This window comes from Choloepus didactylus, chromosome 8, assembly GCF_015220235.1.
Source record: "Choloepus didactylus isolate mChoDid1 chromosome 8, mChoDid1.pri, whole genome shotgun sequence".
NCBI lineage: Eukaryota > Metazoa > Chordata > Mammalia > Pilosa > Megalonychidae > Choloepus > Choloepus didactylus.
The window spans coordinates 106,139,963-106,157,708 of NC_051314.1; the positions used below are offsets into that span (position 1 = coordinate 106,139,963).

A 17,746-nucleotide genomic window follows, 5' to 3' on the forward strand; every position below is an offset into this window, starting at 1 on the left:
CCTTGGCTTGGAGTTAATTAAGGAGGCGCAAAAGGCGCAGCCTTGGATGCTGAAGAGAAGGTTCGGCTCCGTAGAGCCCTCACAGCCAAGGGTTGGCTACAGTAATTGCTGTGACGTTTACCTCCATTGAAGCTCTCATCCACCTTTCCATCGGCTGACGGGTCAAGTTTCACGAACGCCATATCTTGAGGGGAAAAAAGCGCGGCATGTTCCAAATCGAGATTTTCTCTCTCTTTCTCCCTCACCCTCGCTCCCTCTCTTTCTCTTTCTTTCATTTATTTTTAAATGTGTATTCTTTCCTTTGCTTCAATACCTTCCTCTCCCTCGGTTAGCCAATTACACGCTCACCGCCCCCCCACCCCCCCCCCCGCCTCCCACTCCAGCTCCACCTTTTCATTTCCAGACGGCTCACTGGCTCACTCCACTGCTTCAGTAGTCCTCCTTAGCGCCCGCCCTATAGCCAATTCTCACCCTCCCAGTCTCCTCCAAGTTCCGAGGCAGTGCCTCGGCTCTGCGGTCTCTCGCTTTCCCAAGTGGGGTCTGTCACGCCCCAGGCTCGGTCTCTCCAGAGCGGCTGTACATCTCGCTCCCCCACCTCGGCTCAGGGTGCTCGCCGCCCCTCCCGCGCCGCCCTGCCTGCAGTCCGCGAGCCGACCAGCGTGACTACCGCGGCGGCGGCTTCCCGGGTGGCTGGGTCTCCCCAGAGTCGCCCCGCCCCAGCTCCGCCCCCGGCTACCGCTCCCTGATTGGCTGCCCGCAGCCCCCCCGCCCCGGGCTCCTCTTCTCCCCCACGCCCAATGAGCACCCGCACCTGGTCCAAAAGTTCCCCTGAGGGGACCGAGGGGCTCTGCAACCACCGGCTCTGGCCGGGTGCCGGCGACCGCCGCGGCAGGGGGCAGAGCGCGGAGGCGACGTGGAGGGGGAAGCGCCGGGGGGAGGAGTAGGAGGAGCAAAGGTGTTGGAGAGAAAACTTCTGAAAGGAACAGGAAACCTGCCGGGGAGGCGCGGCTGCGGCTTCTGCAGGCACCCAGGCTGCGCACGTCGCGAGGTGTCGGTGGCACCAGCTTCGCTCCTGCCGGGTTCTGCCCGAGCGGGGCTAGAGCCGAGCCCCGACACTCGGTCTCTGGGCTGAGACCCACGGCCGTCCTGCGCTCCAGTCCGCTTCTGCCTCGGCGACTCCCTGGATAGAGGGCGGCGAGGGCGCGGGGAAGAGGAACGACGTCCACTTTGGAACATGAAGCAGCATGTCTGATAAAATGTCCAGCTTTCTCTACATAGGGGACATCGTGTCCCTGTACGCGGAGGGCTCGGTCAACGGCTTCATCAGCACCCTGGGGTAAGCTGGGGACACGGGAAGGGCAGCGCTCCCGCTCTCCTCCGCGCCCATCCCTGTGTCTCCTCGCCCCGCCGTGACCTTTCGCTCCCGCCTGAGGGTGGCCGGGCTGGGCAGGTCTGCGCCAGCGGACAGCGGCTTGCGCTCCTCTAGCTCAAAGGAAGCTGCCCCGAGTGGCAAGACTTTCTCAGCAACTTCGTAATCTCGAGCTCAGAGACACATCAGAAAAGGAGGAAGTGATTCAAAAGCCCAGAGACAGGCCCGGCGAAGAAGTCTTGCTGGCTTCTCCATGGGTTGTTTTGACTAAAATGAGTTAATTTTCCCTTAAAGGGAAACTAAACAACTCCTCTCCTCATCTTTTCTCGTTACCGCCTCTAGCCCCTGTTTCTCAGTCCCTGGTTTGAAAGAGCGATCGATAAAAGTCCGTGGCCTTGGACGTGAAACTCAAGCGATGTGGTGGGCCAAAATGTGGGTCTTTCCCGCGGGAGGAGCTCACTGTCCCCTCTTCGCTGAAGTAATTTCCTTTTGGCCTTGAGGTCGAGGGCATCCTGGGGGCGTCCGCAGCGCTGAGGGCCTTAGAGGACCCTGACTGAGTCCTGGGTTCTAGAACTCACTTCTTTCTCTCTTTTCCTGACCTCCTTGGCCCGGTGAAAAGCTGAACCCCTCCTGGAACTCTGCCGAGTGCAGGGTTCTTGAGATTCGAGGTTGGTTTATGAATGGGAAGAGTATTTATATAGAGAGTAGTAGAGATAGAAAGAGAGAGAAGAGAGAGAAAGAGAGAACCCATGACTGTGGTAAAAGATTAATAGAACTTACGTTATTACTAGTGTTTTCTGTCTGTCCTAATTCTGAATACCAGTTGTTTTTGGTTTAGATGTGCACTGCAATATATTTTTGATGCATTTTTGATACACAGATATTTTTGTTACCTCGTGGTCTCAGCACTTAGGATACCCCAATCTTAGAGATTTCAGGCTGCGGAACTGGTGTTTGTACTCCTGGCTGGTTACTGTTTGCAGCTGTTAGGTTTTGGGGACTCACATGATTTACATGCAGTGTCCCTGGACCACGACTGGAGCCATGTTATTATGTAGTGCTGCCTTCTCAACCCTGGGACAGGGAAGTCACCAGTCCTTCCACAGTTTCTGTTATTTATGCATTTCCCCTAACTGAGGTCCATTTAATTAAATTCCTTTGCATCCCATGTTACTTACCTATGAAACTGAAGCATTGAAGAAAAAAATGTGGGTGGCATGTGCCTAGGCTAGGTTTGAGCTGCTTTTACTTCTGAGAGAATTAGTAGTACCGGTTCAGTGTTTGGGCTCCAACAAGGTTTTGCAGATGCCTCTGCTGCACTTCACCCCCTCACTTCCAGAAAATAGAGAGTGTGTGGAGTGTAGCAGTTAAGTACAGGTCTGAGGGCCGGAGTGTCAGGGATTCAAATCCCATCTTCACCACTTGTAAATCCTGTGACCCTGGGTAGGTATACAATCGCTTTGTGCCCCAGTTTCCTCTGGTCTAAAATGGGGATAATAGTGGTACCTACCTCACAGCCTTGTGAGGAAGATGTGAATTAATACATGTAAAGTGCTTAGAATAGTACCTGGCATGCAATAAGCACTTATATAAGTGTTAACTATTGTAATTATCATTTCCTAGGTGACTGAGTAATAGTTAGGCTTGTGGACAAAATAATAAAAGGGATTTTGAATAGAACATAGAACGTAAACCAACAAAAGATGGCATTTTCATAGCATCTTATTCAGCAAAGATGGGGGGAAGGAAAACTTAAAAAATAATTACTAGAATGGCTGTAAGTAATAAATCAGGAAGCTACAGCTTCAGCAGTTGGGAAGTCGGCTTGTTTTAGAGATCAGGTCAAGAGAAATGAAATGACTTATCCAAGAAACAGAGGACATTAATACCAAAAGCTGGAACTCTAACCCTCTCTCCAGATTTCCAGTCAAGTTTGCGTTTTTTTTTTTTTTTTTTTTTGATTACATATAATGATCTTTAAGTCTTGAGAAAAATGTTGTTATTGTATATGAAAAAATCAAGCATATCTGCATTATTTATATCTTCATAGAAGAGTTGGTTTCTTTAGGCTTGTTTTATTATGTTCTGGAATGATTTTCTTTGAAAGCTTGGATGACTTTAATGTACCATATGCATCTGTATAAATATTCCTTATTTGTATTCAGTAATTCTTACTGTTTTTAAAGTTGAGTTTCCTTAGAATCTGTGCAGTATATTATTTTTCCGTTAATGAGCTCAGTCTTATTTTAACACTACGTTCATGCAGCGCCATTCTGAGGTGAGGAGGCGTCTTTAGATATGCTGCCATTGGTGAAGTTTTGTGCTTCACGAATGGCATGTTCTTCTTTTGAAATAGACTGTCTAGATGTTCAGATAATTTTGAATAGTCCTTTAGAAGTCAGAGGTTGAATATGTGCATGCCTCCTTCCTAATACTTGTCTCTGAACATCTTTTCAAAGGACAGTAAGAGTAAAATAAAAATATTCCTGATGTACCCTAATGCAGTTTCTGGACCTTCAGTAAATAGTGTCTGAAGGGTATTCAAAGGTAGCATGATGCTAGTCTCCCACTTAGAATAGGTTCTGGGTTGAGAAAGTCCATATAGAATAATCCAGACAAACCATAAAATTCGGCAGAATTTCACTTGACTAAATCATGGCATCATTACCTCTATGATGAATAAAAATATATACTTTTCTGCTTTGGAAGCAGGGCAGCTCTGAAATGATGTTGATTTAAAAAAATTTGTAATATCAAATAGAATTAAATTGAAATTATTAATAATTTCAATTAATTTTATTAAAGAATATTACACATGGGCAGAACTACCTGAGCTCTCCTGCCAAGATATGGTTTGCCCATGGCTCCTTGCAGACCTCCATCCATCAGGGTGCTTATTTTGGTGGGAGTTGTCAGATAAGATGCTAAAACTGAATTTTGACTTTAAAAACTAAAGATATTTTTTCATTTTTAAAATAAAGTACTCTGTGGTTACCCTTTTCACATTTGTTTCTGTTAACAGGCAAGTAGTTTTGAAAGTTAGGGATTCTGCATATAAAATAATTTTCTAAAATTCAGAGATGTAAAATTTCAACTATTGAGAAAATATCCCATTTAATTTCATAATGACTTAATTGAAGCCATGGGATATAATCAACTGATGCTTTTCAATTGATAAATGAGGCTGATTACTTTGAACATGATTCTTTTGTTCATTCTGCTTTCTACCTATGACATTGCACAATTTTTTAAATGATCATTTTACTGATTAGGACTTTCTTTCACCTGTGGAAACATGTTGTCCTCCGATTTTGTGGGACCATATGCCCATGCCACATGCAATGTTATTGGACAACTTTTGAGGTAGCATCACTTATTTTGTTAACTTGAAGTACAGTTACTAAATCTCTTTACATTTAAAGTCACTACTGATAATATAGGACTTTCTTCTGCCATTTTGCTATTTAGTCATTGTAGGTCTTATACCTTTTTTCCCCCTCAATTTGTCTAATATCTACCTTCATATTTATTTGATTTTTTGAGTTCATCTTGTTTCTATCTGGATATGTTTTTAATATATTTTCCTTGTGGTACCATGAAGTTAAAATTTACCATCTTAAATATATAACAATCATATCTGATTTGATACCAACTTGACTTCAATAGCATACACATACCCTATTCCTATTCCTCTCCACCCCCACCTTTTTTTGTACTTGTTACCAATTATTTCTTTGTACATTGTATGTCAGAAACCATTGATTTATCATTACTACCCAATTCTACCCAAAGTGATTTACAGATTCAGTGCAATCCCAATCAAAATTCCAAGAACATTCTTTGCAGAAATGGAAAAGCCAGTCATTAAATTTATATGGGAACGTAAGTGGCCCTGAAAATCTAAAGCCATTTTGAAAAACAGGAATGAAGTTGGAAGACTTACACTCCTGATATTATAACTTAATACAAAGCAAAACAGCATGGTAATGGCCCAAGGACAGACATATAGACCAATGGAATCAAGTTCAGAGCTCAGAAGTCAATTTTTGGCCAACAGATTTTTGACAAGAGGGCAAAGACCACTCAATTGGGAAAGAATAGTCTCTTCAACAAATAGTGCTGGGGAAACTAAATCTTGATTTGCAAAAGAATGATGTTAGACCTACTTCACACCATATAAAAAAAATCTGCTCAAAATGAATCAAAGACCTAAGTATAAGAACTAGAACTATAAAACTCCTGGAAGAAATTGTAGGGAAGCATCTGTAGGACCTTGTGTTAGGCACTTAGACTTGATACCCAAAGCACAAGCAATAAAAAGAAAATAGAAAAATGGGACCTCACCAAGATTAGAAACCTTTGTCCAGCAAAGGCCTTTGTCATGAAACTTAAATGACAACCTGCCCAATGGGAGAAAAGTCACATATCTGATAAGGGTTTAATATCCATATATATAAATAAATTATTCAATTCAACAATAAAAAGACAAACAACCCAATTTTTAAAATGGGCAAAAGACTTGAAGAGACATTTCTTCAAAGAAGATACACAAATGGCCCAAAAGCTCATCATTAGCCACTGGGGAACTCAAATCAAAACCACAGTGAGGTACCATTTCACGCCTTCTAGAATGGGCCCTATTTAAAAAATGGAAAATTACAAGTGTTTGAGAGGATCTGGAGCAATAGGAATACTCTTTCATTGCTGGTAGGAATGTAAAATTGTGCAGCCACTGTGGAAGACAGCTTGGCAGTTTCTCAGAAAGTTAAGTATAGAATTTACCATATGACCCAGCAACCCTACTTGTAGGTATATACCCAAAAGAATTGAAAGCAGGGACCCAGATATTTGCACACCAGTGTTCACAGTGGCGTTATTCACAATTGCCAAACGATGAAATCAACACAAGTGTCCATCAACTGATGAATGGATAAACAAATTGTGATATATACACACAATAGAATATTTTCAGCTGTAAAAAGGAATGAAGTTCTGATACATGCAACAACATGGATGAACCTTGAAGACAACATGTTGAATGAAAAAGCCAGACAGAATATGATCTCACTGATATAAAATGATTAGAATCAGCAAATGCATAGAGTCAGCATCTAGAATATAGTTTACCAGGGGACAGGGTGTGGTAGGAAATAGGGAGTTTTGGCTTAAAATGTACAGAGTTTCTGTTTGGGGTGATGGAAAAAGTTTTGTTATGGATGGAGTGATGGTAGCACAACTTTTGAATATAATTAACAGCACTGAATTATATATTTGAATGTGCTTAAGAGGAGAAATTTTGGGTTGTTATATATGTTACTAGAATAAAAAATACAACAAAAAAAAACACAAAAAAATACAACTAATAGATATTTTGGAAGTTGGTTTCAGTGCTATGATACTGAAGCTGCATGCTACTTATTCTTTGCTCTTCTGTTAGTTGGAGGAGGTCTGTTGTCCTTGGTCTGATGCTAATTAGCCATTGACCTTGTTCATATCTTTTATTCTCTTTTTGTGTCCATTTGTCTTTATGGAAAAGGAGGAGTAGTGCATATGCAATCCCCCTCCCTTTTCAGCCCACCAGGGCACTATATAAGTGAATGAGAGGTAGAAATGAAAGAGCCTGATTTGTTTCTTAGGGTATTGCCAGGAAAATCCATAATATGCCTATACTTTTGCAACCCTTAAATCTCCTCAAAGGCTATATGAATTAAGGCCAATCAAAGAACTAGGGACATTGGCATTTTATCTACTTAACAAAAATAATTTGTAATATAAAAAACTCAGTGGAAGAGCTAAAAATTAAACTTAAAGCTCATGATTTCCGTTTTAGTTCTATCCATTTGGCCCTTTGGGTAGCATGATTGTTTTTTTTCGAATTCAGCTTAGTAGGGTAGTTAATGAGAACTGAATTACACAGAATTTCAAGGTAATAAGTAGATATTTATTTGTATGCAGATGATTATACTATTTAGTGTGTAAATGAGTTTTGGAGGACATACATTGTTATTGTTTAGTAATCTTTGCAAACAAGTGATGAATATTTTAGCTGACAATGTCACACAGTTTCACTATATTTGACTGTAGTAGTCTCCTCTTGAAGGCCTTTCCAACTGGGGATGTGGCTGTATTTTCTTAGGCTCTGTGACCCACGTTATTAGTCTGATTTCTCAGTCGGTTCCTGCTGTCTTCAGAATTAGAGAGGCCTTGTTTGTGCCAAGTTTGAATGCCCCAGTTGCAAAGATTTGCATTTCCCCTTTTCTCCCCAGTTATCCTTTAACCAGCACTTACCTGGTGATTCTGAATCATGAATTATTACAAACTGAAGTCCAGTATTACTCTTCTCCTAGCTTGTGTAGATGCAATGGGCCTTGTTTGTATTTTCCAGCTTAAATTTTCATCTAAAGATCTATTTAGAAAATACTTATATTGACTTATGGAAAACTGCTGTAAATCCTTTTGGACAAACATGAGTTTATTTGAAATTGAATTTTTTGCTACTGGTACTTTTTAGAGTTATAATTTATATTTTTCTTTTAAAAGGAAGGGAGAGAGTTTTGGGATATGCTGTGCCATTTAAAATGCAGTGATAATTGTCCGCCCAACTCCTCCTTTTTCTATATTGGGATTTACTTCCTTGGTCATTTCCACATCTGACACTTCATGTTTATGGGTATTTCAGCTTGACCAATGGTCAGGTACTATGGATTGAGAGGGAGGTATAGCAGAAAATATGGAATCAGTGAAAGGTAGACTGTTCCTTTTGACTGTCCTCTGCATACTTGAGAAGTTAGTGTGTGTAGGTGTATTTGTGTGTGTGTACATCTATATACATACATTTAAGCTATCGCTGATTTAGCCTTGATGTTTCTTCTCAGGTTCTACCAAAAATCAACACCCACTGGTTGAGGTCTCAGAAAGGTCACAGTCAAATGACCACTAATTGATACAGTGCACTCAAAGTATCATAAAAGTCTCTCAGCCATGGTGACAAAAGATTGGGACTTTTATTTTTACTTCCAGTTTGATTTTGGCCAATTCAGTTAACTTTTAAATTCTTTGTTTCCATGTTCAATGATGGAGGTTAGGTAGGGTGACATACATCAGACAATTTATAATTCTGACTTAATTCTCATATGTAAATACTTAAAATTTTTTGTTCCCAGAGTCCCTTGAATTTCTGCTATTGATCTTTTGCTTCTGCTTAACATTCCTGATATTTAAAAGCTTATAGATTTGATTCATTATTATTTTTTCTTCTTTTACTTAATTATGCTATAGTTTCAAAAAATCTTCCTTTAATAGGACTATTATATCAATACTTTAATGTTGTATATGTAGCAAGGAATGGTTACAGTCAACTTTTATTTTTGTTTAATTTTTGTTATGTTTAATATCTTCCAAATATATTGCTTCCAAATAATACCATTATTTCTTGCTGTTACTAGGCATATATGCTTAGCTTTGTTTTTGCTAAGGCATATGATAATGTGATGAAAACATCTACAAAAATTATTGGGCAATTTCGTGTATAGTCAGTGGGTAAGTATAAGACGTAATCTTTTTTTTTTTTTTTTTAAATAGGGGAAGTTGTAGTTTTATAGCAAAATCATGCTGAAAAATTTTCCTACACCCCCCTCCATTATTAACACCTAGCATTAATGTGGTATTTTTGTTGCAATTGATGAAAGAATATTATTATAATTTGTCCCATTAACTGTAGTCCATAATTTACATTAGGGTTTCACTGTGTTGTACAGTCCTATGTTTTTATCTTTTAAATTTTTATTCTGGTAACATATATACAACCTAAAATTTCCCCACTTAGCAACATCCAAATATATAATTCAGTGGCATTAATCACATTCACAGTGTTGTGCTACTATCACCACCATCCATTACCAAAACTTTTTCATGACCCCAAACAGAAACTATGTACAATTTAAGCTTTAACTTCCCATTCCTTAGCCCCGCCCTGAACCCTGGTAACCTGTATTATAGTTTCTGACTGTGAATTTGCTTATTTTAATTACTTTATGTCAGTGGGATCAAACAATAGTTGTCCTTTTGTGAGGCGATATAATCTAAAATGCTGAGTTTTGGAAAGTCTAATGGTAAGAAGTGTGATGCTTTTGAACTTGAAATCAGTTCACGTATGAGGACAGTTTCTGAAGTGGTGAACATAAAGTCTGTTTTAAGCTGAAAAGTCAACTATTTCTTAAACCTAGAAGTGAGTCCATAAATGGCTTTGCAGCTTGTAGACCCTCTTTGATAGTGAGCTTGGTCTGGTAAACAGCCATCACTCCTCAAGTGCCCCAATTGCTTGGCTTTGAAAGAATAGAATCCAGAAGCTACTGCTTGGCTTCGTTCTAAGCTTAACAGGAGATTTTTCTTTTTTGCATAGATAGCAATCTTTTCACAATCATGTTTTCCCTTGGGAACTGTTCTTATACAGATAGTGTGTAGATAACTTACAGAATATAGACAGAACACTATAGACTTAAAATTTATAACTTAAATTTTAGGCACATTATAAAACAAATTTAGAAGTTGTTTCAGTGGACTTTTGTGACAAGTTTATAGCATAATACCAGAATGAAATTTACCCCTTTTGTTATATCAAAGGTAATGGATCATCAGATTGTTATCAGAGAGGTCAAACTTTAATGATCTTTCCTTCAGTCATTTATTTAAAACTGTGCCTTTGCAAATGTTTGATGCTCCCATGCTGATTTAGGTGGGAACGTTTTCAATATATACCTTTAGGAAGCGACTATATTATTTTTAAAAGATGTAAAATAATATACATGGAAAATAGTGACAGAAAATTGCACAGCATTTTACAGTGGTTCCTCTTTGTGGTGATTTTAATCTTTGTATCTTCTATATTTCCCACATTTTATATATGCTCCTTTAATTGAGCATCTATTACTTTTATAGTCAGGGAAGTTAGCTAAAATGAAAATTATGTTTTTAAGGATTCTTAAAGTGATTGCAGTTAATCAACAAAATTTATTTTAAAAAGCATAAATAAGGCATTTACCTGGTCATGGTCAGTCAGGGAAAACCACAAACTAGGAAACTGCATGTTGATGAAATAGATGTTATATGTTTACTATACAAAAATTTGTTCCCGGTTGTTATTGGTATTTTAAAATATATAATGGAAAAATATTTGACCAGTAATGCTGAGCACCTAGACCACCATAAATAAGAGATAGCTTCGATGAAAAACCCACAAAGCTAATTACAAAAACTACGGTTAATAAGAATACAGTATATATCATTATGGATATATTTAATTCATGCAGTTAAATATGTACAGAATTCTGTTTTATTTTAGAAGTCTGTTTACACATGTAAGATGTATGCACTTTAGCATGGCTGACTTATTCATTTTAGTAATCTTTGCACTTACTATAAAACTTTTATTCCCTGAGTGTTTAGCTTGCTTCTATAGATATTATTTTGTATGGGGAGTTGAAATCAATTAATTAATTGTTTTTATTGACCATCTGTGAAATGAAAGGTATAGCTCTGTTAAAATTTAAATCAATAATTGGTTAACAATAGCTATTACATAATTTATACCAAAATACACATAGAGATCTCTAACCTTGATTTAACAACAACTTAAATTATCAGGAAAAAAATTAATCACAAAATTAAAAATGTGTCTACATCACAAAGTAAGTCCATGTGATTTTCCTGGTGATGTGGTCTACACTGAAGTGTGCTGCAGGATTCACTTATTAATTCATTCAACAAATATTATTGAGCCCCAACTATATACTGGGGATACAAGTGTGAAGAGATGCTAGATATTAAGCTGTTTTTACTTATCTCACAAACACAATCTTCTTTGACAGTCTGAAGTACGGCACTTGTCTAGGATCTGTGGAAGACGGAAAGGCATTTGATGAATTCTCTGCTCTCAATATTATAAGTGCTGTAAGACCAGGAATTAAGGCTGTTCTTTTAAGTCTTATATACTCAGCATCTTATACAATTTCTGGTACATAGCAGGTGTTTAATAAATATTTGTGAAATCAATGATATAATTATTTAGTGATAGAGATAAGACTGGCATTGAATACCTACAACATAAGTCAATTTTTTTTAATAACCTAATATAACTACATTGCTTCCAGCATGATCCTACCTTACCCAAGAATCAATTCTTTTTTTAAATGCCATTAGGATGTTTAAAAACAGTATCATAGGAAGTCAGAAGAGGATTCTTTCTCTTCTGGCTGGGGTGACCTGTGGAGGGCTTCAAGGAAGAGGTGGCATTTAAGCTTGACTTTGAAGGATCATTAGGATGAATGTTTGTCTCAAATCTATGCCCATAATTGATCATGTACTCTTGTACTTTTTCTTTTATTTAAAAAAAGTTGGTGAAATTTTTATGTCCATTTTAATAGCCCTGAAAACTGAAGGAAACAATATGGTATTATTAACATATGCAAAGATAGAAAAATAATCTCAGAACATATTTTATTTACCAAATGTGCATGTTTTAAGGTTGGTTCAGACCCCCTAAGTTTAGTTAGACTGACTTCATGTATGCAAAGTTTACTGAGGCTTGAGATAATGAGGTCAAGACAATAAAGCCTAGTCAAGAAGAAAGTTAGCAATTATTTGGGGAAACTTACATACTGTACCCAGCTCCTTTGAGTCTTATATTTTTACCCCCTTTCCCCTCATTTCTCTTCATCTCCAGTGCAACAGAAGTGTTCTTCATAAATCATGCACTTACTTAGAATCTGTTTAAAAGATCCCTGGAAACTTTGGTAATAAGGATTTATCCTCACCTAAGATGGCTCTTAATATTTTGGCCTCATAGTGCATATTTACTATTAAGTACATGCATACACATTCTCATTGGTATGGTACACCCTTCTGGTATTTATGGAGTCCACCTCTTTAACTTTTGGAGTTTTACAAGTAATAAAGGCCAAAGATGAATTACCATGAATGCTGGGAAAGACTTAGGAAGTGAACAGAGCACAATCTAAACTTGTATCTAAATTCTTAGAATTCAAGCACATATTATTGAGGACCTATCTGTTACTTTGAGCCCCTGTTAACAATACCATACTGAAAATCTTTGTGTGCAGATTATAAAATGCTGGACTTTTCTTATATGTCAGTTACCTAAGAAAATTCCTCAAATGAGTCAGAGAAAACATAGATTTTTAAGTAAGTAATTTCTAGTTATCTCAGTCCTCTGAAATCTTGTTTTACTTCTCTGTGATAGTAATGACTAATGAAAAATTCACTAAGCGTAAATACCACTACTCTCTGCATATTATCTCCTTTTGGAAACAGAATTCTTTAAATTGTGTAGGGACTTTATATGGATCACCAGAGCTAAACATACTAAACATAACAGCTTGGCCCAAATGACCAAAAAAGAAAAAAACAATTGGATTAAAAAATTGTTGATTTACTTGTCCAATGGCAAATCAAAGTGTATTATTTGTAAGAATTTCAGACAGTAGCGTGTTCTCCAACTCATGTTCAAATTCACATTTCATTAATTATTTGCAACCCTAGTAATGAATTGTCTTGGAACTGGTGAAAAACAATCTGCAGGTATTCCTTGCTATCCTAACTCTTACTATATGATCTCAGAAGACAAAAAAGATTTGGAAAACAAGGGATACTTGTATATCGCTTTGTTCACATGAATAATGCTTAAGAATTGAAAGAGTATATTATATTAGAAGTAAGGTTCTTTTGTTTGCAAGGAAGAGAACCCATTCTGGCTAACCTAAGCAAAGAAGGAAATTTATTGTAAGGATACTGGAGGAGCTCCAAGAAACTGAATGGGGAGCTGAACAACCAAACATTAGGAAATGCAGAAACCCGGGGCTGTGTGGGACTCTCAGTGGCAGGACCTTCTTTCTGAGTCCTGCCATTTACATGACTTGACTCCAGAAGTTCCTATACTCTGTATCTCTCTTCTTCTTTCAGATTACAGGATGATAGACTTTGGCCTCACTTGGATTTTGATTAATCACTTATGTCCATGAAGGCAAGTCACGATGCCCAGATATGGCAACCAGGGAAATCGCTGCATGCCAGGCTCTGATTTCTGCTGCTTCAGGGGCAGTGTGGTGTGGGGGGAGGAACTCAAAGCTGCTTAGTAGGTATTTAAGTAACTTGTTGGTGCCTTTAAAAAAATCTATAGAATGGGGATAATAATTATTTTTGAGATTTAAAATATCAGAAAGGGGTTTGCACACTATAAAACTTAATGAAATATGCGTTTTTGATGCAGTGTTTTTATTTTTAAACAGCTGTAATTCATATATCATAAAATGCATCCTTTTAAAGTATATGATTACATGGTTTTTTAGTATCACACAGTCATGCAACCATCACCACAATTAATTTTAGAACTTTCTTATCACCCCATAAAGAACTCCCCATTTCCTCTTTCTCCCCAGCCCTAGGCAACCACCCACCTACTTTTTGCCCCAGTGGATTTACTTGTTATAGAAATTTCATATAAATGGAATTATACAATATGTGGGCTTTTGTGCCTGGTTTCTGTCAGTTAACTTAATGTTTTTATTCAGGGTTTATCTATGTTGTAGCATGTATCAGTACTTCACTCCTTTTGTATTCCCAAATAATATTCCATTGTAAGGATATACCACATTGTGTTTATCTGTTTGTCAGTTGATAGACATTTGGGTTGTCTCCACTTTGGATGTTATGAATAACACTGTATGAAAAACTTCTGTGTGGACATGTCTCCATTTTTCTTGGGAATATACCTAGGAGTGGAATTGCTGGGTCATATGGTAACTCTATGTTTAATAACTTGCTTCACCATTCTTTTTCTCCTTATCCTGATCTACTTCCTGCCTGCCACATGCCACCTTATAATATACAATACAATTTACTATTTACTATACCCTTTGTTTATTGTCTGCCTGCCCCTGGTAGGTTGTAAACTCTTTGAGGGCAGAGATCTTTTTATTTTATTCACTGACTATCCCAAGTGCTTGGCTCCATAAGTATTTATTGGATGAATATTTGAATTGGGATATACATACCTGCAAATCTCTGAGTTATTCTAAGCATCATTCCCACTCTGGAAAAAAGTCAATGTCATTATTTATCAAATGCCTTGAGAGCCATGTAGGTAATTCTTCTAAGATATGTGGAAGTTTGTCACTGGATATATAGGTACTTTAACAATTGCTTGGATCATATCTCTGTCCACACTCAGGCCAACATGTGATAATAGTCACATGAAGTAATGTACATGGCCCTATTGAATGGTTTGCATGTTACAAGTCACATTAAAAATTTGACATTTCTAGAAATTCAGCTTTATTTTTATGTGTATAAAGAGGGAATTTCTACGCATTTTGTGTAGTCATTTCTTAATTAATGTCAGCCTTTCTCTTAGTGAATGGTATATGATACATTCAGGAAGATATTTTGTACTTTAGTTGCTATTGGCAGAAAAAGTTTAGTTGAAAATAATTTGCTGATATGAAACCAAGAGCCTAGCCGGGGAATTTATAGAACTTTAGTAAAATAGAAGAGGTCATATGGCAACTCAGGAATAAAAGTCTGGAAAAGGATAGGTGCTTAATCAGCATAGGCTGAGGAGAAAAAATGAGCAGTGTTTTTATTGTTTGTTAATTTTTAGATTATATCTATTAGCCGAGTGTGCTATAATGTGCTTTGCCTTAAGCCTATTCCAAAAGAAACATATTTGGCTAATCTCTTTAAGAATTTGAAGTTCTCAAATGTTGTTATTGACCCTTATTCTAGGACTCCTCACTGGTAGCAGTGTACCATATATTTGCATATAGGACAGAAGTAAAGTGAAAATTTTTGATATGTTCAAATTACAAAACCATTAAAAAAAAACCAAAACAATGTCATGACCTGTTCCTTCCAGTTCTAACATGCTATTATCCTCTATCCTTAGAAATGTAATTTCAATATGAAAGTCACAAAATGTTATTGGAGTTTTGCTTTATTACTTTAACATCCAAATTAATCCAGTTTAACTGCATCATACCGAGTAAAGACAGTGACCTAAAAAAACCTATCACCCAAATGATCAAACACAGTTACAATAGCAACCCAAAGTGAGTTAATGATTTAAGGACTAGTGACCTGTGTTTGGCTAATGTGTTCAAGGTCATTGCTAATACCAGGGACATAACTACTTAAACATTTGCATTTCAAGTAGATTTTTTACTTCAATCATGTTTTCAAAGAGGATAATTTCAATTCTGGTTCATTACAATAGGTGGCAAAGGTAAACAAGGGAACTTTGTTGTACTTAGGAGTTCTATACTTAATGATAGGAATGGTAAATATGGAGTGACATTTTCAGTCAAATCACGATTCACTGTCAATGAAAGTGTTATTAAAAACTCTATTAAATTAATTTATGTCCAGGATTAATAACAAACAAGAAAAGAACCTTTATTTACCTTTCTTCTTTTATTTATTTGACAGGTTGTGATTTAATAGTTGAGTTCCAATTCCAATCCCATGAGAATAATGAGCTTCCTTTTCTGTTAAGTACAAATGAAGTCATTGTTATCTGTTAAGGGAGAAACCAAGTGCTTACCCAAAGTCTTGGCTGCTGGAGAATCTGTCAGAAGGTTTTTAAAAAGTATTTTCAAAATCCAAGTGTAAAAGTACTTTGTTAATAATTAAAGAATCTGAATAAAAAAATTGTTTAGATAATTGACATGTGGAAGTATTGAGAGGCAGTAAATACTTTGGCAATAGATATCCATAAAATTATAGTATAAATCTTTTCTAAACACTAGATAAGCATTTATATTATATATATTTATATGCATATTTCAAAATGGAAGTTATTCATTAATCCAGTGAATTCTAAGGAGTTACTATTAACTGCATAATTTACTTTTAGCTCTAAGTTAAAATGCATGTTAATATCTTTTTCTTGTCAGAGATTGCTAGTTATTCTCCCAAATACATTTTTTCCTTTTTCTATACTAATAGAAGTAGCAGTCTGTGGGTACCTAGTATAAAGGCTACATTTTCTAGCCTCTCTTACAACCCAGAATGGCCACAGAACTACACTTAGCCCTTCAAGTGGGGGTTTACTTTCCCCTTCCCCTTCTAGCTGCTTGGAATTTGGGCTTGGGAAGGACCCATTTTGTACCACGCAGATGAGGCCAACACAAGAGGAATCAAGAGCACTAGAGCATCAAGAAATGAATGTGCTCTCTGGGTGCCCTTAAATCCTGCTCTGCTATATTCTAACAAAATATGATACTGGACAGGCAGGTAGTACTTACAGGCATTCCCTACCTAGGCAATGGGAAGCCATTAAAGAATGAAGAAATCACATTTGCTCTAGGAAGATCAGACAGTGATACAGGTGAAAAATTGAAGGAGGCTTAAACTGGTAAGTACAAGTATAAGGGTGAAACATCTTGGTGGCCTTAATGGAGGCAGCTGTAGTGGGATGAAAAGTAACCTGTCATCAAAATCATTAAAGGGACAATATCTTTGTTTCTTGTTCAACTTTAGACCTAGAAAATATTCAACATTGCTTTTGAGGCTTTATTACCTTTAAAAATTGAACATGTAGATCCTGAGGAAGTTTCTCTTTCATTTGCTCATGTTGGATAAGTTGTCATGAAGCCCAGCATAACTTCAGGCTTTCCAGGTTTCTGAGATACTGTTTTCTCTCCAGTTTCAACTTGTACCATGTTCCTTTCCTCTGGTTCTCAGCTTCAGACACACTGACTTTTTAATTTAATTTAATTTTTTAAATTTCATAAACGTTCTGAGTTCTTTCTTGCTATGGGGTTTTTTCACATGGCTTTCCCTCGGTTTGGTTGGTTTCCCTCTTACTCCCTTAACACCTAATTAGTGCTTATTTATCATTCAGATTCCAGCTTCATGACTCTTTTTCAGCAAACTTTCCCTGATCCTCCAAACTTTGTGAGATCCCTTTGTTATATGCTTACACAGCACTGTATACTTTTCCTTCAGAAAATTTACCACAGTTGTATCTTTAATTTTACTTCCATTCCTATGATTGTTTGATTATATTTGCTTCTCCCAGTAGTCTCTAAACTCTGTAGGGACAGAGACCCCTCTTGTTTCTTTCACAAATATATCCCCAGTGTCTTGGGCAGTATCTGTCACCAGATAGGTAATCAAGAAATAATGTGTTGAACGGAAAAGTCACATTTCAGCATATTGGTTAAGAACATTGGCTTTTGATTTAGAAAAACCAGGCTTCAAATTATGGTTCCATTCTTTCTTGTGGTATGATCTGTGGATATTTTTTTTTTTCAATTGTGGAAACATATATACAGCCTAAATCTTCCCATTCCACCCCCTCCCTGG

General features: G+C 37.4%; 1 protein-coding gene across 2 annotated transcripts in view; it reads left to right on the top strand.

Annotated features, from left to right (window-relative positions):
• The first annotated feature begins 943 nt into the window (after positions 1-943).
• The window catches only part of ITPR2 (inositol 1,4,5-trisphosphate receptor type 2), a 550,850-nt gene continuing 534,047 nt past the window's right edge, over positions 944-17,746 (top strand). Inside the window, exon 1 of one of the 2 annotated variants that reach the window (XM_037848345.1) lies at positions 944-1,336. In XM_037848345.1, the coding sequence (XP_037704273.1) occupies positions 1,245-1,336 (92 nt within the window). In that variant the 5' untranslated portion in view covers positions 944-1,244. The remainder of the gene's footprint in view (positions 1,337-17,746) is intronic. The other variant, XM_037848346.1, reaches the window with a different exon arrangement.